General features: G+C 47.8%; 1 protein-coding gene across 1 annotated transcript in view; it reads left to right on the plus strand.

Moving 5' to 3' along the window:
* Positions 1 to 22,284, plus strand: part of LOC126480921 (alpha-tocopherol transfer protein-like) — a 127,954-nt gene that overhangs the window by 40,522 nt on the left and 65,148 nt on the right. Inside the window, exon 2 of the mRNA XM_050104330.1 lies at positions 12,312 to 12,511. Within this exon, the coding sequence (XP_049960287.1) occupies positions 12,373 to 12,511 (139 nt within the window). The 5' untranslated portion in view covers positions 12,312 to 12,372. The remainder of the gene's footprint in view (positions 1 to 12,311; positions 12,512 to 22,284) is intronic.

Below are 22,284 nucleotides of genomic sequence, written 5' to 3' on the forward strand. Positions count from 1 at the left end.
ATGAGGTTATTGAGTACTCGTAATGCTCTTTAGATTACGGATTCAATATGCTTCCAGAAGTTCCACCTTTCATCGATGATAACTCCCAAGTATTGTGTCTCATGTCGCCTGAGAACTGGTGAGCCCCCAATTTTTACTGTTAGATTTCTTACTAGCTGTCCTTTCAGCAAAAGGTATGTTGATTTAGTTGGTGAAATGGGCATTTTAGTATTACGGCACCATAGTTGCAGTTTTGCCATGGCCCCTTCGATTTTGGTTCAATGTCTTCGCGACTCCGGCCGCCAACCAACAGGAGGTCATCGGCGTAGGTTATCACCTCTAGCACTTCTTCACTCTGTTGCAAGTTGTCTAGAAGTGGTTCCGTATGGATATCCCAGAATAGGGGACCTAAAACGGAACCCTGGGGACATCCCTTTGTTAAGGTTTTCCAACTTGACCGATAGGGGATGATAACCAGACCTCTCGACCCTCACAATAGCTCCTCAGGCAACCACATAGCGGCCCTGGACACTCTTTCTCCCGCAAGCAGGAGAAGAGCAAAGACCACCACAGGTTGTCAAAGGGGCCAGTGATGTCGACCACGATGCCAACAACGTACTTATACGGGATAGAGCCACAGATCTCAGCCGCCAGGGCGATTGCATCAGTAGCAGATCGCCCCGGCCTGAAGCTGAATTGCTTGCTGTTCATCCCGCACAGCACTCAGTGTGTGGTCAGTCTGTTCGTTTTGAAATTTCTCTTTCGCCTCCCGGTATTGCAATAGACATCTTTGCTTTTCCCACCAGACAACACAGCGCTGGTAGCCCCCAGAGCGCTGGTAGCTCTTTTGTGGATATGTGTGTAGCGAGCACGGGACCCCGACCTAATGTGGCCTTCCTCCCTTTCCCCTCTCACCTCTCGCTCTTTCCTTCCCTTTCTCCCCCTCTGGGAGTATGGTTTGTGCCTAAGTACGGAGACGGACGCTTGTAAATGTACCGCATTCTTCGCCTTCCTTGGTTGTATGTCTTCATCCTTCCTTTGGTCTTCTCTTTTCCTTACCTCTTCTCTTTACCCTTTTCTCCGCTGCGGCGTTTGAGACCTATCTTCTTTCCTTTCCCGTTCTGTTTCTTCCTCCCTGTGCGTGGCACAAGGCAGACCCACGCACTTCCATGCGTTGACGGTGACGGGGTAACGCGTAATTCCCCGCCTCGGGTAGTTAGGTAGGACACGTACGTACCCCCTGGTAACGGCCAGGCCCAGGGAGGGGTGATTACCCGAGCTGATACCTTCCGAAAGTGCCGATTGGTCCCTCCGTCCGTTTGTCGGGAGGTGTGACCTGAGGTGTGAACAATCACCTAAGGCATGAGTGCCCTCAGAGAGGGCCCCCACAAGGGAGGAGCGCGCCATCGGAGACGACGGTAATCATGGGGGATTCTTCCGCAATGGTTTCCTCACCTTCCACTATGTCTGCCCACAAACGTAAGTTCACTGAGTCTCAGCCACAGTCAGTTCTTCCATCGTTGCCACAGTTCCTTGTTGTTTCTCGGTCTGACGGTCACGACTTCTCCACGGTCAACCCTTTCATTATTCAGAAAGGTGTCGACGCAATTGCAGGTCCTGTAAAGTCTTGTTCCAGGTTACGGAATGGCACCCTGTTGTTAGAAACAGTCAGTGCCCTCCAGGCACAAAAATTGCTGCGTGCCTCACTACTACACACCTTCCCTGTCCGGGTGGAACCGCACCGTACTTTAAATTCCTCGCGTAGAGTCGTTTATACACGCTCCCTCGATGGATTGTCTGACGAAGAAATTCAGCACTACCTGTCTGACCAGGGCGTAACGGCTGTTCATAGGGTTATGAAAAAAGTTGACACGAACATGATTCCAACCCGCACTGTCTTCTTGACACTTGACAATGTTCAACTCCCATCGAAAATCAAAGCAGGCTATGAGATAATTTCCGTTCGCCCTTACGCCCCAAACCCTACGTGTTGCTATCGATGTCAGCGGTTCAATCACACCAGCCAGTCCTGTTCCAATCCGGCCAAATGTGTTACATGTGGCAAGGATGCCCATGAGGGTGCTTGTCCACCTCCATCCCCTCGCTGCATTAACTGTATGGGTCACCACGCTGCTTCCTCTCGAGATTGTCCCGTTTTTAAGGACGAAAAGCTCATCCAGGAAATTAGAGTAAAGGAAAAGGTGTCGACCTTTGCTGCTCGAAAATTATTCGCCAGTCGACAGCCCACCGTGCCTCAGAAAGGAAAATACAGCACTGTCCTTGCTTCTCCTCGGCCAACAAAGGAGGCGGCCATGCAGACTTGCGACCTCACCTTTAGTGCCACGGTCGTCAGATCGGCCAGCGCAAAGATCGCCCGTTCAACCTCACCACTTTCGCCTGCCCACTCTCTGGCTCACCCTTCGTCGAGTTCTGCTAAATCTCGAGCCCAAAATTCAGACACCAAGACTTCGAAAAAAGAGCATTCTCGTGAAGAGTTTTTACGTACGGCAACTTCCCAACCATCGGTTCCTCCTTCCTCTAAACATCATACTTCCAAGAAGGCTACAAAGAAACCCAGTTCCTCTCCTGCTCCGCCAAGGCGTGTCCCATCTACAGCACCACCTGGCGGAAATCGCCCTTGGCCGTCTTCTGTGTCGCCGAGGCACACTGCTGGTGGCCGATCAACCGGCCGATCGCTGGTGGCAGGAGCTGCTCCTGACCAACCTATGGATCAGGATCTTCTGCCTTCGGCTGAATGCCGTTCCATGCTGTCGGTCGCAAGCTCAGAGCAGTCGTTGAGTTGACAGCGACCTTGGTCACACTCCTCCATTTTCTGTTCACCCTATGTCCATTATCCACTGGAATATCCACGGTATTCGAGCCAATCGGGATGAATTGTCGATCCTCTTACGATCCTACTCGCCGGTCATCTTCTGTCTTCAGGAAACAAAGCTGCGTCCCCATGACCGCTTTGTTCTCCCTCATTTTCAGTCCGTCCGATATGATCTCCCCTCTGTTGAAGGCACTCTAGCACATGGAGGACTCATGATTCTTCTCCATGATACTCTCCATTATCACCCAATCCATTTAAACACTTCCTTCCAAGCTGTCACCGTCCGTCTTTCCCTTTCTGGATACACGTTCTCTCTTTGTACTGTATACATTCCATCGTCCACACCAATGGCACGAGCTGATCTCCTTCATCTTCTTGGTCAGCTTCCACCCCCCTATTTGCTGGTTGGGGACTTCAATGCCCACCACCCGCTTTGGGGATCTCCACATCCTTGTCCACGTGGCTCACTATTGCTAGACGTCTTCCACCAAGCAGATCTAGTTTGCCTCAACACTGGGGTCCCTGCTTTTTTGTCTGCCTCTACGACAAATTTATCTCATTTGGACCTTGCGGTCGGTACTGTTCCGCTAGCTCGGCGCTTCGAATGGTTCGCCCTTGATGATACACACTCGAGTGACCACTTTCCATGTGTCCTTAGACTGCAGCCTCAACTGCCCTACACGCGCCCGCGACGCTGGAAGTTTGCCCAAGCCGATTGGACACTTTTTTCGTCTCTAGCGACATTCGATGACCGTCACTTTCCCAGCGTCGACGATGAGGTCACACATATTACCGACGTTATTATTACAGCTGCGGAACATTCAATACCACGCACCTCCGAATTGCCCTGGCGCCCCCCAGTTCCTTGGTGGAACGAGGCATGCCGTCATGCAATACGTGAGCGGCGACGTGCTCTCCGCGTTTTCCGCCACCATCCTACATTGACCAACTGTATCCGCTATAAGCAGTTCCGAGAGCGATGCCGTCGTGTCATCCGCGATGGCAAGAAGGCAGGCTGGAAATTCTTTATTAGCTCATTTAACACCTTCACTCCCTCTTCGGAAGTTTGGAGTCGGCTTCGACGGTTCTCAGGCGCATCTAGTTTCTCCCCGGTCTCTGGGCTCACTGTCGCGCATGACACATTAGTGGACCCCGTCGCAATTTCTAACTCGTTGATTCAACACATTGCTGAGATTTCGAGCTCTTCAAATTACCGCCAGCGTTTCTCCCGAAGAAACGTGCAGCGGAAGTGCTACCTCTTGCTTTCTCCTCTCAAAATCGCGAAAGCTACAATACTGTTTTCTCCTTGCGGGAACTCCGACATGCACTCTCTTCTTCTCGCTCCTCCGCCGTAAGACCGGATGGTATCCACGTCCAAATGTTGCTGCATTTATCAACCCATAGTCTGCGTTACCTCCTTCGCCTTTATAATCGAAATTGGACCGACAGTACTTTTCCCAGACTATGGCGGGAAGGTATCGTCGTTCCTGTTCCGAAACCTGGAAAGGACAAACATCTCCCCTCTAGCTATCGCCCCATTTCTCTCACGAGTAGTGTCTGTAAGGTTTTGGAGCTTATGGTGAATTACCGTTTAGCGTGGTGGCTGGAATCCCGCAGTCCTTTAACACCTGCCCAATGCGGATTCCGAAATACATCGTTCTGCAGTTGACCATCTTGTTGCTCTCTCCACTTATATCATGAACAATTTTCTCCGGAAACGCCAAACAGTAGCAATATTTTTTGATCAGGAGAGGGCATACGATACCTGTTGGAGGACAGGCATCCTCCGCACACTGTTCTCATGGGGCTTTCGAGGTCGGCTGCCCCTTTTTCTTCGCGAATTTATGGCAGAGCGCACATTTAGGGTGCGGGTGAACAGTACTCTCTCCCGTACTTTCTCCCAAGAAAACGGGGTACCCCAAGGCTCCGTGCTGAGTGTTGTACTGTTTGCCATTGCCATCAATCCAATTATGGATTGTCTCCTTCCTGATGTATCGGGCTCCCTCTTTGTGGACGATTTTGCGATCTACTACAGCTCTCAACGGACCAGCCTTCTTCAACGACGTCTTCAAGGATGTCTCGATCGCATCCACTCTTGGAGCATCGAAACCGGCTTCCGTTTTTCTCCCAGTAAGACCGTTTGTGTTAATTTTTGGCGACGTAAGGAGTTTCTTCCGCCCTCCTTACATCTAGGTCCTGTCAACCTTCCGTTTTCAAACGTCGCTAAATTCTTGGGTCTTATGTTTGACAGAAAACTGTGCTGGTCCTCCCACGTTTCCTATCTTTCGGCTTGCTGTCTGCGATCCCTCAACACCCTCCGTGTCCTGAATGGTACCTCCTGGGGAGCGGACCGAGTGGTCTTTCTCCGCCTCTATCGCGCCTTAGCGCACTCGAAATTGGACTATGGAAGCACAGTTTACTCCTCTGCTCGGCCGTCTATTCTTCGGCGTCTCGACTCTATCCACCACCGTGGATTGCGTTTAGTGTCTGGAGCTTTTTACACCAGCCCTGTGGAAAGCCTTTATGCTGAGACTGCTGAACCTCCGCTGTCCAATCGGCGAGTAGTCCTTCTGAGTCGTTATGCTAGCCATCTGTCTTCCATGCCTGCTAATCCAGCCTATGACCTTTTTCTCGACGCCTCCTTTGATGTAGGGTATGCAGGCCGCCCCTCCTCCCTACTACCACCGGGAGTCCGCTCCCGTCAACTGCTCCATTCTCTTTCCTTCCGCTTTCCTAAAACCTTCTTGACAACTTGGAGTACAGCATCGCCTTGGCTCCGTCCCCGGATCTGCCTGCTCAGTGACCTTTGTCGATTTCCCAAGGATGGTACCCCTTCACTTGCTTATCGTCGGGCATTTGCTGCTCTATGTGCTCAAATTAAGGAAGCCACATTTATTTACACTGATGGCTCAAAAACATCGTTTGGTGTAGGGAGTGCCTATATTGTTGGCGACACCCCAAATCAATTTCGGCTTCCCGACCAGTGTTCGGTTTATACTGCGGAGCTTTACGCTGTTCTCCAGGCTGTCCACTACATCCGCCACCATCAGCGGATACAGTACGTTATCTGCTCAGATTCTCTCAGCTCTCTCCTCAGTCTCCAAGCTCTTTATCCTGTGCACCCTCTGGTCCACCGAATTCAGGACTGTCTGCGCTTGCTCCACCTGGGGGGCGTCTCGGTGGCGTTCGTCTGGCTCCCGGGACACGTTGGTATCTGTGGAAACGAGGCGGCCGATATTGCAACCAAGGCTGCAGTCTCTCTTCCTCGGCCAGCTATTCAATCGATTCCCTTCGCCGATCTACGGAGCGTTCTATGTCGACGTGTTGTTCATTTATGGCACACACATTGGTCGACACTTACCCATAATAAATTGCGGGACATGAAAGCTCTTCCTTGTGCTTGGACCTCTTCCTCCCGAACGCGTCGTCGGGAGGAGGTAATTTTAACTAGACTCCGGATACAGCAGTGTCTTTTTAGCCATCGACATCTTTTAAGCGGCGTTCCTCCCCCACTCTGTCCCCACTGCTCTCAGCTGTGGACGGTAAGATACCTTTTAATTGAGTGCCCCTATTTTAATCCGTTACGCTCCCGTCTACAGCTATCGCCTGATATATCGTCGATTTTCGCAGATGACACGCGCTCAGCCGACCACGTTCTCAAGTTTATTAGTGCCAGTGAAATGACGTCAGTCATTTGAAGCTTTTTTTGGGGACAACCAACCCCTTTCTGTAGTGGATTTTTAAGCCTTCCTTCTGCTTTTAGTTTATCCAATTTTATGACTTTCGTTCCCATTGCTGCTGGTTTTCCATTTCGGTTTTTTACTGTTTCCTAAGTCACGGACCGGGCGCTAATGACCATAGCAGTTCTGCACCCTAAAACCAAAACGAAACAAAAAACAAAATCAGCGCTGGCAGTGTCTCCTGAGCCTTTTGACTGACTGACGCAATGCCTCTAGCTCAGCTGACCATGGTGATGGGGAGGCTGCCATGGTCCTCCTCCTGGTTACAACAGCTGCCTTCATCGCTCTGGTTACTGTACTCAACAGTTCCTCAGCTCTCTTGTCTACGTCAACATCCCGTTGCACGTCACCTTCTGGCAATGCAGGAATGTTGCTCTCTCTCGCTAGTCGCTCCCACCATTCTCTTTTGTAATTCGGTTGCAACTCCCACACCATGGCCCAGTGGCACTCTCTGTCTCCTAAAGTAAAGGTTATAAAATTGTGATCGCATGTGGTGGCATTCTCTTCAACTGTCCAGTTTTGTATCATGTTTACAGCATTCAGTGTGACTAATGCCACATCGATGTTGGGACTTCGGCCCCCTCCCGCCATATAGGTGGGAGGATTACCAGGTTTGTTAGCCACCACAAGTTGTAAAGCCATGATAATCTCCTCCACTTTACCACCATTTTCACCTCTTGTGCCACTGTACCAGGGGGGATTTTGCATTTATGTCAGCTGTTATAACCAGTTTCCACCCTCGCAACGCCGTGGCTACTCTTATTAAGTGATCTAGGTGTTGTTCGATGTTATCTCCATATTGGAAATACATGTTTACAATAGTTGCAACCCCCGCAGGAGATTGTATCTCCACGGCGTTGGAGTGGCTGTTGCAGCAGCGACTGTTGCAGCAGCGACTGTTGCAGCAGCGACTGTTGCAGTGTTGCGAGAGTGTTGTTACCCGTAGGGTTTGTTTTGTGACTACTATTGTCGCTATGAGGGCATTCCCCCTGCGGACAGTCTCCTACGTGCTATAAATTCTTTAAATCTGTTTGTCCTCATGGCATACATCCTCCTTTACGCTTAGGCATCCTGTTTACTGAGCCGTACTTAGCCATAATCACTTCTTGAAATTAACCTTTGTTCGAGCATCCAGTAGGTTGGGCCATTCCATCCCGTAGCACTACAGGATTTCTTGCCGCGACTTTTGCACAGAATGCTAACTCCTACTGTTCTACATTCTTTCCGAGTGTGACCACTCTCACAACACTTGGAGCATGCTGACCCCCTGGTGCAGTGCCTCAGAATGTGGTCCAAGTCACCACAGTTATGGCAAAGAGATACCACGACATAATCCCTCGGTTTACCGCGTGGAAGCCTACAAATAATCTGCCTATTGTTTTGATTCTTTTCCACACTTGCGCGGAGACCTCGGCGATGTGGTGTACATCAAGATCCCGAGGCCCCGTTTTAAATCTCAGCTTGAAAGAATTCTTAAATTCCTCGTCATCAATTTCATCGAAGATTTGTGTCCCGATTGTCTCGTATAGCTCATCATTTGTCATTACTATCGGTTCATCGTACAAAATGACTAATGGGTTCCCTTTCCTAGGTTCGCATTTGACCATCGAATTCAACTTTTGATTGTTTATTAGTTTTTCTTTATCCTCCTCGGTGGCAACTTCTACGATCACCGAGTTCCTACTAGATTTAACTTTAATTTTAATTTTGTCTCTGACGGGATCGAATGTGGTTGTTAATAATTCTTGAATTTTCTTAACACTAGTGTCTTGGCCAGGCAGGGTCCTGAGGAGGACTGCCGTGTCTGGCCGTTTGGTGACTCTTTCGATAGTGTCTTTTCTTTAGTCCTTTGTGGCTTGATTGGCCCTTGCGCAGCCACACCCGCACAGGCCTTAGTGGGTTGCTTTCTCAATCTGTCATTTTCTTTTTCGAACTCTATGACGCGGCATTCAAGTTTTGCATCGGCCATAGACCATGCTGATAACTCGTTTTTGATTACAGACAAAGCCGCTTGACTTATTTTGACGTTTTTTATGTTTTGCTCCAAGAGCAGTGTAATCCTCGCGTGTCTCGGTGTTACTGTTTCGTCCTCTGCCTGTCCCATGTCGTCCTGCGGAGAGGGAGCAGACACGATAGATGCCCGTTTAGGCGCACTCGAATCACTCATTTCGATTTCAGCCATCATTGGTAATGAGTGATAAAAAGGTGGGAGCCCGTCTCTTGCCCTGGACCGGACCTCGCCCAAAAGCCAAGGGCACTCTTGAACTGCTGGGTTCAACGCGCCGTCGCCAGCGCACCGGTCCCCATCGGTGGCTCCGTCATCGACTATTTCACCCGACGCTCCTCGGCAAGCGCACTCCCCTAGAACTTAGAACTACTTAAACCTAACTAACCTAAGGACATCACACACATCCATGCCCGAAGCAGGATTCGAACCTGCGCCCGTAGCGGTCGCGCGGCTACAGACTAAAGCGCCTAGAACCGCTCGGCCACAGCGGCCGGCGAGGATGACCTAGTAGATAGTGTCGGAAGTCCCATGCGGCTTTTCGCGGATGATACTGTGGTATACAGAGAAGTTGCAGCATTACAAAATTGTAGCGAAATGCTGGAAGATCTGCAGCGGATAGGCACTTGGTGCAGGGAGTGGCAACTGACCCTTAACATAGACAAATGTATTGCGAATACATAGAAAGAAGGATCCTTTAATGTTTGATTATATGGTAGCGGAACAAACACTGGTAGCAGTTACTTCTGTAAAATATCTGGGAGTATGCGTGCGGAACGATTTGAAGTGGAATGATCATATAAAATTAATTGTTGGTAAGGCGGGTACCAGGTTGAGATTCATTGGGAGAGTCCTTAGAAAATGTAGTCCATCAACAAAGGAGGTGGCTTACAAACACTCGTTCGACCTATACTTGAGTATTGCTCATCAGTGTGGGATCCGTACCAGATCGGGTTGACGGAGGAGATAGAGAAGATCCAAAGAAGGGCGGCACGTTTCGTCACAGGGTTATTTGGTAACCGTGATAGCGTTACGGAGATGTTTAACAAACTCAAGTGGCAGACTCTGCAAGAGAGGCGCTCTGCATCGCGGTGTAGCTTGCTCGCCAGGTTTCAAGAGGGTGCGCTTCAGGATGAGGTATCGAATATATTGCTTCCCCCTACTTACACCTCCCATTTGAACCATTATTCTGTAGCTTGTTGTCCAGGTTTCCGGATGAGGTACTTACTCCCCCTAATTACACCTCCCCAGGAGATCACGTATGTAAAATTAGAGAGATTAGAGCGCGCACGGAGGCTTTCAGACAGTCGTTCTTCCCGCGAACCATACGCGACTGGAACAGGAAAGGGAGGTAATGACAGTGGCACGTAAAGCGCACTCCGCCACACACCGTTGGGTGGCTTGCGGAGTATAAATGTAGATGTAGATGTAGACTATTAGTATTAGAGTGCATCGAAATGTATAAATCATTGCTAGCATTGTGGAATGTTACGCCAGAATGCACGATCATATAATTTGTTGCTCAGAAAATGTGGGGAACGGCCACGAAGACAAGCTTCTTAAAATTTCATTAATGGAATATTATGAATAAAAGCATAAAGACGTTCATCGGTGTGCACACTTTACTTAGTCCAACATAATCGTTTAATTAACAGACTAATGCATGACACGTTCCCATAATAATGTCTCAAAAACGATTAGTTCTAACTGCACTTGTAAACTTGAATTCTTCGAAAGAACTGCCAGTAGCAGGGTATCACAACTAAACGGTGATTGCTCCTGCCGCGATGTAACTGCATCTGTCATTGTTTCATTTCGTTTTTTGATGATGGGGATATGGGTGACAGCAGAAATTTAAATTTATCTGTAGTTGGGCGGAGGGAGATAACGGGGGGGGGGGGGCGGACGAGGGGGGGCAGCGCTGATATACACTCCTGGAAATGGAAAAAAGAACACATTAACACCGGTGTGTCAGACCCACCATACTTGCTCCTGACACTGCGAGAGGGCTGTACAAGCAATGATCACACGCACGGCACAGCGGACACACCAGGAACCGCGGTGTTGGCCGTCGAATGGCGCTAGCTGCGCAGCATTTGTGCACCGCCGCCGTCAGTGTCAGCCAGTTTGCCGTGGCATACGGAGCTCCATCGCAGTCTTTAACACTGGTAGCATGCCGCGACAGCGTGGACGTGAACCGTATGTGCAGTTGACGGACTTTGAGCGAGGGCGTATAGTGGGCATGCGGGAGGCCGGGTGGACGTACCGCCGAATTGCTCAACACGTGGGGCGTGAGGTCTCCACAGTACATCTATGTTGTCGCCAGTGGTCGGCGGAAGGTGCACGTGCCCGTCGACCTGGGACCGGACCGCAGCGACGCACGGATGCACGCCAAGACCGTAGGATCCTACGCAGTGCCGTAGGGGACCGCACCGCCACTTCCCAGCAAATTAGGGACACTGTTGCTCCTGGGGTATCGGCGAGGACCATTCGCAACCGTCTCCATGAAGCTGGGCTACGGTCCCGCACACCGTTAGGCCGTCTTCTGCTCACGCCCCAACATCGTGCAGCCCGCCTCCAGTGGTGTCGCGACAGGCGTGAATGGAGGGACGAATGGAGACGTGTCGTCTTCAGCGATGAGAGTCGCTTCTGCCTTGGTGCCAATGATGGTCGTATGCGTGTTTGGCGCCGTGCAGGTGAGCGCCACAATCAGGACTGCATACGACCGAGGCACACAGGGCCAACACCCGGCATCATGGTGTGGGGAGCGATCTCCTACACTGGCCGTACACCACTGGTGATCGTCGAGGGGACACTGAATAGTTCACGGTACATCCAAACCGTCATCGAACCCATCGTTCTACCATTCCTAGACCGGCAAAGGAACTTGCTGTTCCAACAGGACGATGCACGTCCGCATGTATCCCGTGCCACCCAACGTGCTCTAGAAGGTGTAAGTCAACTACCCTGGCCAGCAAGATCTCCGGATCTGTCCCCCATTGAGCATGTTTGGGACTGGATGAAGCGTCGTCTCACGCGGTCTGCACGTCCAGCACGAACGCTGGTCCAACTGAGGCGCCAGGTGGAAATGGCATGGCAAGCCGTTCCACAGGACTACATCCAGCATCTCTACGATCGTCTCCATGGGAGAATAGCAGCCTGCATTGCTGCGAAAGGTGGATATACACTGTACTAGTGCCAACATTGTGCATGCTCTGTTGCCTGTGTCTATTTGCCTGTGGTTCTGTCAGTGTGATCATGTGATGTATCTGACCCCAGGAATGTGTCAATAAAGTTTCCCCTTCCTGGGACAATGAATTCACGGTGTTCTTATTTCAATTTCCAGGAGTGTATTTCCCGTAGAATATCAAATGATGATTTTTTTTTTTGGTCAACCTCAGTTCTCTCAACAAGTTTCTCTGGGTGGTCTTTGACGCTCCTTGAACCAATTTTTCCTCTACCTTTTTCCTCTAATTGAAACAAAGTACAGCAATTATCACAGTAGTAGCGTGTATATCATCCAGTGTTATGAACCATTGTATTAGAGAACAATATTATTTACAACGTAAATGGCAGTTTTATTGATTAATCTAGGGGGAACGTCAATAATATTGTACAGTAGTATTGTGTAATACTATAAACCATCAAAGGACCGCTTAGTAAATAAACACTTGTGACGTTGCCCTGTACGAAATTTTAGTCTCTGCTCTTAAAAGTGAGCTGTTTTAATTCCATTTATCGCTCTCTTCCTCAGATCTGAGAGTGGTCAGTACCAACAACCTTCTACGAGTGCCAGCGACCTCTCACGTCTGGCCATGGAGTTCACGCCACCCACAGCCGAGCAAATTGTCCGAGCTCGTCAGAACGTCGGTGCCGACGAAAACAGCATTAAGGAGGCCAAGGAGATTCTCCTAAGCTGGCTGAAGACGCAGCCGCATTTGCCCGATGCCATAGGTAAGGCTTAAGTCTGGGTTCATTCGTTATTTCTTTGTTGTCATGGGGTTCCGCAAAGTCACATCTCAACTGAAGGTTGCTAAAGTGCGAAGACAACTGAGGTCGGCTCTGCGAGTTTACATCACCACCTGTGTTTAAGCTCTGTTTCGCAATACTCAGTGAACCACTCGTTACGATTTGTAGCAAACAATCAGCAGAGCACAATGTTCGAAACGGGAGAGCGTCGCCACCTTCCAGCAAATAGGAAAGTAAATATTTGTTAGGGATTTTAATAAGTTTCATTATTAACACACTTAACCACTTAATGTGCAGTATATTAACGAATTACGCATTTGATCGTATACCTAATCTTAATCCAAGCTTAAACCTACAAATACTCGTGGATTAACCTAATCCCGAAAAAAGAAATGGAGCGTTAAAGCTAATTACCACCGCTTGCTGTTACCAGTATGGAACCTGACATAAGCTGCATCGGGCGAGAAAAGTGGCTATCCAAACGTGGTCCATCCAAACGAAGTGTCGGCCTAGAAGTCAGATGTCCCAGAGTCTAACGAGAAGTGAGAGTACAGCTTTCTTCATTTGAACGGGACATAACAACCTAGCCTTTCCATTCGGAAACCGCTATTCCCCTCCTGGAGCAAGTTGCCTATGTGTGTGTACTTCGTACCTTCATACAACTGAAGCCTTGGATGGTACGACCTGCGCATCTGCGTAGAAGTTCATGTATTTCACACAAAATCATGTGGAGTACTCTACTAATTCATGTAGAGCCAATAGATCGTTTAAACATCTTGTTCAGGAATGTAGGAAATGTATGACATGAACGCTGACTTTAATGCAACTTATTTAGCAACCACTTTCAACCCGGTGCCTGTTCACGATAGCTGGTTACATAACTGCATATTTGAATACTGTGAACGTGGTCCTGGACTGAAACCGACTGGTAAATAAGTTGCCTTAAAGTCTGCATTCATATTATGCATTTCCCACAGGTCAGCCTCTCCGAAAGTCTTTGGCGAGGAGCTATTAACGCCGGGATGGACATGCAAATTGCGTTCGAAGTGGCACTGCTTGTGGTAAACTTAAAGAAGTCGTTCCACTGTCAGCACTTAGGCAAATGGCAGTACTTCACACTCAATTTCGATATGATGACCCATCCAATGTAAACAAAGTTCCTTAGAATTTTTTATCATTGAAACGGAGCCCATACTGTTATTTTTTGGAATATTTTGTGCAGTTTAAAATGGTGATTCATTGTACAAAATATTATTTGCTGTTGTTTCGCACTGCTGGTATTTTCATGACACTTTACAAAACATTGACACAGAAACCAGAGGTACAAAATTTACATTCTGTACTATCAAATAATTATGAAAATTGAACTAAAACCTTCAAAAATTACAAGACAAGAAGTGTAACTGCGTATTAAATCTACTGTATGCAAATCCTTTACAAAATAATTTTGAAGTGCGGTATATAGTGCTGAGAAAACGGATGAAATAGCTCCAAACCACAGCCATTAAAACAATGACACCAACTAAACGATCCGCATTGAGTTGTGATTTACATTTGCTGCTTACCTGTAAGAAGCAAAATGGCAAAATCACTCTTTCGGTATTATGCTTTAGGAAACGCTAAAAACTTCATAGGAAATGTAAACATCGAAGATAGAGTTGCTTTATTTCACTCTACAATTAGCTTTTTATAGATACAGACATTGTTGGAAAAGTACCTTAATATATGTCGTCTGGGTAGAAAGAACAGCTGTCAACACAGTTTCAAATTTATATATACGTTTTTAGTTTCAGTTCACAAAAACTCTTGAGATTTAACACTGTAATGTTCAGTTATACTTACGCTAAAGCACAATATAGAGAGGCATTAGTGTTTTCATTGCTAAAACAACATTTTGCTTCTAGACCATGAAAAATACAGACCAACAGCTACTTTGAAAACAGCTCCTAGATGCCACCTGGATAACCATTTGCTAATATTTCTCATCTAACACAATACAATGACAAAATGGCAGATACTAATGTCGAAACTATAACTCATCTGAAAGAGTTAAACCACATCCAGTAACAGCACTAACATTTGATGGGAGAGCAAATATTGTATATCTGATTGTATAGTCCTCAAAGTCAAATTGACATTACGCAGCAGGCTGACAAAGTAGCATTAACAGCAGATAGTGCAAACAGAATAGACAAGGACACACTTGTCTCGAATTCTACAAACATCGTACACGAGAAACCGGTCTATCTATACGTTCCTAAAAATTACGAGAAAGAAAGAAGCTGCTATATCAACACATCAGCCACATTCACGAGGTAACAATAAAAATAAATATCCATACACTCTTAGAGCACATTAACAGACAGTAATCGAAACAATAGAAGAGAAACCACAGGAAGATCAACGTATCAGGACACCACCAATACAATTTAGCGTATTTCGTGAGGACATCGATGTAACTTTCAAAGTTAGCGGTTTTGATACAGACGCCTGCACCAAAATTTAGACGTAGGCAATCTACCATTCAAACTATCAAAACTGTAAAAGATGTATCTGGGAATGACTAGCAGATCGTCATTTGTAATATTCAATGAATCCCGTAGATTAAAACAGCCCTTTGCATACTGGTGGCACGTAAAAAAAATGGTTCAAATGGCTCTGAGCACTATGCGACTTAACTTCTGAGGTCATCAGTCGCCTAGAACTTAGAACTAATTAAACCTAACTAATCTAAGGACATCACACACATCCATGCCCGAGGCAGGATTCGAACCTGCGACCGTAGCGGTCGCTCGGTTCCAGACTGTAGCGCCTAGAACCGCACGACCATTCCGGCCGGCGGCACTTAAAAGCAAGTGCACCAACCACCAACGGGGAACTTACATAAGAATTATCAGAACTCGAAATAGCAGACGCCTCACCCTTCCAGTAAATGACCACACCTAAACAGCAAAGACAAATCCAAACTTTTTTTCCAACACACCGTACATTAAGTATCTACTTCATGCAGGATGCAACGAAATTGTAGTAACTAAAATGATGCACAGTTCTCTAGTTTCTCTGTCTAAAACATGTTTAAAGTGTTTTCTTGTTTAATAACAACTCGCATCGTTTTATTGTGGCCGTCAGTTAAAATCCTCACACTAGTCCACACAATGAATATTCAAAATTTTAGTAGTGGAAGTTTCTCACAATATGTCACTTTTGAAGAAATGCAGCTGGCGAATCTAGGAAATACATCAAATTATGTTGTGTCCTCGCTGTTGTAACTAGTACCATGTTTTAAACTTGTTATCAGTTACTGTCGTCAGTCTACTGGTACCAATAAATGCTTCGGAAAGAATATTCTTACCATAAAATGCCTTACCCCTTTTAAGCACTTCTTCACAGCTGGAAATTATAAAACGTGAACTTTGTCTTTCTCGTCGCATTTACTGGCACAGCCAGTAACGCAACACCTGTTCACCAGTACAAATATTGACTCAACTATTAAAAATAAATACATCTCCTAAATTCCAACGATTTAGAGAACCATCTATGCTACCCCCAACTCGCACCCCAACGCCTCCTCCCCCACTTCCCTCCGCCCCCTGGGTTAGCCGTTATCCACCAGATCGTGTGAAGCATGTGATGGCAGTGAGTACTCTGAAAGGCTGTACGACCTTGTTTTTCAGATGGCCTTGGCTCATAATGCAGTGTGGAACACCCCATCCAGCGTCGACTTAATGACCTTGGACAGTGCTTGCCTCTGGCCAGTTGCTTCTCTTCTTTATCGCCCCGCGTGACCTCGCACTGATCTGAATCCACACAATGAACATGTTTTGTGGCTGTATAACTCTATCGTACATGCAAGGTATGCCATTAATATCTAGATTCAAAGCTCACATTTTCTCAAATTCCTCAACTTAACCAAACATCTGCTCAATAAACGCCACATTTCTCTTTCTCTAATCAATAAAACATCGTCCCCTTTCAAGATACATTCCACGTACTTTGCTGTACAACATTTCATCCTTGGGTTCATGTACACAGCAGGTTACGTAAGTAAGCAACAAGTGATTAACTAAACATGCCGCTATTAAAATACCTACTATCCCATCATACAGGAGTTTAGAACTCAGTTCCCCTACTTACAGAACATTAATAATGAATTAAGGATGGCTGCCTTTGATCGTTATTTCAAGTTGTGCAGTGACTTTCATAACACCGTGTCGTAAAGAAGTAGTCAAGTGGGGTTTCCAACTATAGTAGTATAGACAGCAAAGCCACGAGTGGACAACAGTGTATAATGTACTGCAACTTGTCCCCCTCGACAGGTCAAATACACAACGAGCTTGCTACTTACTTGCATGTACAACAGACAGAACCCAGACATCTTTCAGCCAATGAGGCTAATTTTCTTGTAGCAAAGTAAAAACGTATCTATATTTGCGGTTGACACTTTAAAATTGTTACTCTGCGTAGTTAGCGTCTGGGGGACTCTTTTCTGTGAGATACATTTTGTTGTGTATCGAATGAGGATACTTTCTTGTTTGTAATGTAATGTGGGAACTTCGGCATTTTTATAGATTCGCCAATATTTCTGTGCATCAAACAAATTCCCTTTTATGAACTATCTCGTCACTGACAGTGATACACGGTATTTCTTACGTGTTGTCTCATAGAATGATGATACATATAAATTCATATCTTGCGCACCTATACCATATTGGGAAGATAACATGGAGAAGTTCCTCAGGAAGGTATTTATTACAAAAGTTACAGTAGATATTTATCAGATTTTGCAGGCTGGAATATAAATATTAGTCCTTCAAGGCGTGAGTATAACTTGCACCATTTTCCATTTTTTCTTATTATCATCTCATTGGGGCTTTGTGTTTGATATATGATCATGAAATTAGTTATTACGTATCATGTAATAAAACAAAAACCAGAAGTAATCTAAAACAAGATTGGTGGATCTCAGTTGTAATTGAAATTAATGAATACATTTAAAAATTATCCCATTTCAGAATGACCTGGTGATACAGCATACATTTTACTCGTCTCTGCCCCCCCCCCCCCCAGGGGGTCCACAACTCTTTTGTGGATACGTGCGTAGCGAGCACGGGACCCTGAGCTAATGTGGCCCTCCTTCCTTTCTGGGCTGCATACCTTCCTTTTCCGCATCCTTCCCTATCCCCCGTCTTTGCCTCCCTCCCCTCCCCTCACCACTGGCTCTTTCCTTCCCTTCCTCCCCCTCTGGCAGTATGGTTTCTGCCTATGTCTGGAGACGGATGCTCATAAATGTAACGCATTCTTCGCCTTCTCTGCTTGTATGTCTTCATCCTTCCTTTTTCCTTCTTTTTTCCTTACCTTTTCTCTTTCCCCTTTTCTCCGCTGTGGCGTTTCAGACCTCTCTTCTTTCCTTTCCCTTTCTTTGTTTTTCTCTTTTTCTTTCTTCATCCCTGTGCGTGTCTGAATGCCAATCCACGCATTTTTGTGTGTAGCCAGTGACGGGGTAACGCGTAATTCCCCGCCCCAGGTAGACAGGTAAGACATGTACGTACCCCCTGATAACGGCGAGGCCCAGGGAGGGGTGATTACCCGAGCTGATACCTTCCGAAAGTGCCGATTGGTCCCTCCGTCCGTTTGTCGGGAGGTGTGCACAATCACCTAAGGTGGGAGTGCCCTCAGAGAGGCCCCCACAAGGGAGGAGCGCGCCATCGGAGACACCGGTAATCATGGAGGATTCTTCCGCAATGGTTTCCTCACCTTCCACTATGTCTGCTCACAAGCGTAAGTTCACTGAGTCTCAGCAACAGACAGTTCTTCCATCATTGCCACAGTTCCTTTTTGTTTCTCAGTCACGACTTCTCCACGGTCAACCCTTTCATTATTCAGAAAGGTGTCGACGCAATTGCTGGTCCTGTAAAGTCTTGTTCCAGATTACAGAATGGCACCTTGTTGTTAGAAACAGGCAGTGCCCTCCAGGCTCAAAAATTGCTGCGTACTTCACTGCTCCACACCTTCCCTGTCCGGGTTGAAGCGCACTGCACTTTAAATTCCTCGCATGGAGTCGTTTGTACACGCTCCCTCGATGGATTGTCTGACGAATAAATTCAGCACTACCTGTCTGACCAGGACGTAACGGCTGTTCATAGAGTTATGAAAAGGGTTGACACGAACATCATTCCAACCCGCACTGTCTTCTTGACATTTGAAAAAGTTCAACTCCCATCGAAAATCAAAGCAGGCTATGAGAATATTTCCGTTCGCCCTTACGTCCCAAACCCTACGCGTTGCTATCGGTGTCAGTGGTTCAATCACACCAGCCAGTCCTGTTCCAATCCGGCCAAATGTGTTACGTGTGGCAAGGATGCCCATGAGGGTGCTTGTCCACCTCCATCCCCTCGCTGCATCAACTTTATGGGTGACCACGCTGCTTCCTCTCGAGATTGCCCCGTTTTTAAAGACGAAAAGCTCATCCAGGAAATCAGAGTGAAGGAAAAGGTGTCGACCTTTGCTGCTCGAAAATTATTCGCCAGTCGACAACCCACCGTGCCTCAGACAGGAAAATACAGCACTGTCCTTGCTTCTCCTCGGCCAACAAAGGAGGCAGCCACACAGACTTGCGACCTCACCTTTAGTGCCACGGCCGTCAGATCGGCCAGCGCAAAGATCGCCCGTTCAACCTCACCACTTTCGCCTGCCCACTCTATGGCTCACACTTCATCGGGTTCTGCTAAATCTCGAGCCCAAAAGTCCGACACCAAGACTTCGAAAAAAGACCATATTCGTGAAGATTTTTTACGTACCCTAACTTCACAACCATCGGATACTCCTTCATCTGAACATCATTTTTCCAAGAAGGCTACTAAGAAAGCCAGTTCCTCTCCTTCTCCGCCAAGGCGTGTCCCATCTACAGCATCACCTGGCGGAAATCGCAATCGGCCGTCTCCTGTGTCGCCGAGGCGCACTGCTGGCGGCCGATCAACCGGCCGATCGAGGGTGGCAGGAGCTGCTCCTGAACAACCTATGGATCAGGATCTTCTGCCTTCGGCTGAATGCCATTCCATGCTGTCGGTCGCAAGCTCTGAGCAGTCGTTGTTGACGGCAACCTTGGTTACATTCCTCCATTTTCTGTGCCCCTATGTCCATTATCCACTGGAATATCCGCGGTATTCGAGCCAATCGGGATGAATTGTCGATCCTCTTACGATAATACTCGCCGGTCGTCTTCTGTATTCGGGAAACAAAGCTGCGTCCCCGTGACCGCTTTGTTCTCCCCCATCTTTAGTCCATCCGATTTGATCTCCCCTCTGTTGAAGGCACTCCAGCCCATGGAGGACTCATGATTCTTCTCCATGATACCCTCCATTATCACCCAATCCAGTTACACACTTCCTTCCAAGCTGTCGCTGTCTGTCTTTCCCTTTCTGGATACACCTTTTCTCTTTGTACTGCATACATTCCATCGTCCACTCCAATGGCACGAGCTGATCTCCTTCATCTTCTTGGTCAGCTTCCACCCCCCTATTTGCTGGTTGGGGACTTCAATGCCCACCACCCGCTTTGGGGATCTTCACATCCTTGTCCACGTGCCTCACTATTGCTAGACGTCTTCCACCAAGCGGATCTAGTTTGCCTCAACACTGGGGTCCCTACATATTTGTCTGCCTCCACGACAAATTTCTCTTATTGGGACCTTTCGGTCGGTACTGTTCCGCTAGCTCGGCGCTTCGAATGGTTCGCCCTTGATGATACACACTCGAATGACCACTTTCCATGTATCCTTTGACTGCAGCCTTAAATGCCATATATGCGCCCGCGACGCTGGAAGTTTGCCCAAGCCGATTGGACACTTTTTTCGTCTCTAGCGACATTCGGCGTCACTTTCCCAGCGTCGACGATGAGGTCACACATATTACCGACGTTATTATTACAGCTGCGGAACGTTCAATACCACGCACCTCCGAATTGCCCTGGCGCCCCCCAGTTCCTTGGTGGAACGAGGCGTGCCGTGACGCAATACGTGAGCGGCGACGTGCTCTTCGCGTTTTCCGCCACCATCCTACTTTGGGCAACTGTTTCCGCTATAAGCAGTTCCGTGCGCAATGCCGTCGTGTCATCCGCGATAGCAAGAAAGCAAGCTGGAAATTCGTTATTAGCTCATTTAACACCTTCACTCCCTCCTCGGAAGATTGGAGTCGGCTTCGACGGTTCTCAGGCGCACCTAGTTTCTCCCCGGTCTCTGGGCTCACTGTCGCGCATGATACATTAGTGGACCCCGTCGCAATTTCTAACTCATTGGGTCAGCACTTTGCTGAGATTTCGAGCTCTTCAAAATACCCGCCAGCGTTTCTCCCGAAGAAATGTGCCGCGGAAGTGCGACCTCTTGCTTTCTCCTCCCAAAATCGCGAAAGCTACAATACTGTTTTCTCCATGCGGGAACTCCAACATGCACTCTCTTCTTCTCGCTCCTCCGACCCAGGACCGGATGGTATCCACGTCCAAATGTTGTTGCATTTATCAACCCATAGTCTGCGTTACCTCCTTCGCCTTTATAATCGAATTTGGACCGACAGTACTTTTCCCAGACGATGGCGGGAAGCTATCGTCTTTCCTGTTCCGAAACCTGGAAAGGACAAACATCTCCCCTCTAGCTATCGCCCCATTTCTCTCACGAGTAGTGTATGTAAGGTTTTGGAGCGTATGGTGAATTGCCGTTTAGCTTGGTGGCTGGAGTCCCGCTGTCTTTTAACACCTGCCCAATGCGGATTCCGAAAGCATCGTTCTGCAGTTGACCATCTTGTTGCCCTCTCCACTTACATCATTTTCTCCGGAAACGCCAAACAGTAGCAATATTTTTTGATCTGGAGAGAGCATACGATACCTGTTCGAGGACAGGCATCCTCCGCACACTGTTCTCTTGGGGCTTTCGAGGTCGGCTGCCCCTTTTTCTTCGCGAATTTATGGCAGAGCGCACATTTAGAATGCGGGTGAACACTACCCTCTCCCGTACTTTGTCCCAAGAAAACGGGGTACCCCAGGGTTCCGTGCTGAGTGTTGTACTGTTTGCCATTGCCATCAATCCAATCATGGATTGTCTCCTTCCTGATGTCTCAGGCTCCCTCTTTGTGGACGATTTTGCGATCTACTACAGCTCTCAACGGACCAGCCTCCTTGAACGACGTCTTCAAGGATGTCTTGATCGCCTCCACTCTTGGAGCATCGAAACCGGCTTCCGTTTTTCTTCCAGTAAGACCGTTTGTGTTAATTTTTGGCGACGTAAGGATTTTCTTCCACCCTCCTTACATCTAGGACCTGTTAACCTTCCGTTTTCGGACGTCGCTAAATTCTTGGGTCTTATGTTTGACAGAAAACTGTGCTGGTCCTCCCACGTTTCCTATCTTTCGGCTCGCTCTCTGCGATCCCTCAACACCCTCCGTGTCCTGAATGGTACCTCCAGGGGAGCGGACCGAGTGGTCCTTCTCCGCCTCTATCGCGCCTTAGTGCGCTCGAAATTGGACTATGGAAGCGTAGTTTACTCCTCTGCTCGGCCGTCTATTCTTCGGCGTCTCGACTCTGTCCATCACCGTGGATTACGTTTAGTGTCTGGAGCTTTTTACACCAGCCCTGTGGAAAGCATTTATGCTGAGACTGCTGATCCTCCGCTGTCCAATCGGCGAGCAGTCCTTGTGAGTCGTTATGCTAGCCATCTGCATTCCATGAGTGCTAATCCAGCCCATGACCTTTTTATCGACGCCTCCTTTGAT

Source organism: Schistocerca serialis, chromosome 5 (assembly GCF_023864345.2).
Source record: "Schistocerca serialis cubense isolate TAMUIC-IGC-003099 chromosome 5, iqSchSeri2.2, whole genome shotgun sequence".
NCBI classification, from domain to species: Eukaryota; Metazoa; Arthropoda; class Insecta; order Orthoptera; family Acrididae; genus Schistocerca; species Schistocerca serialis.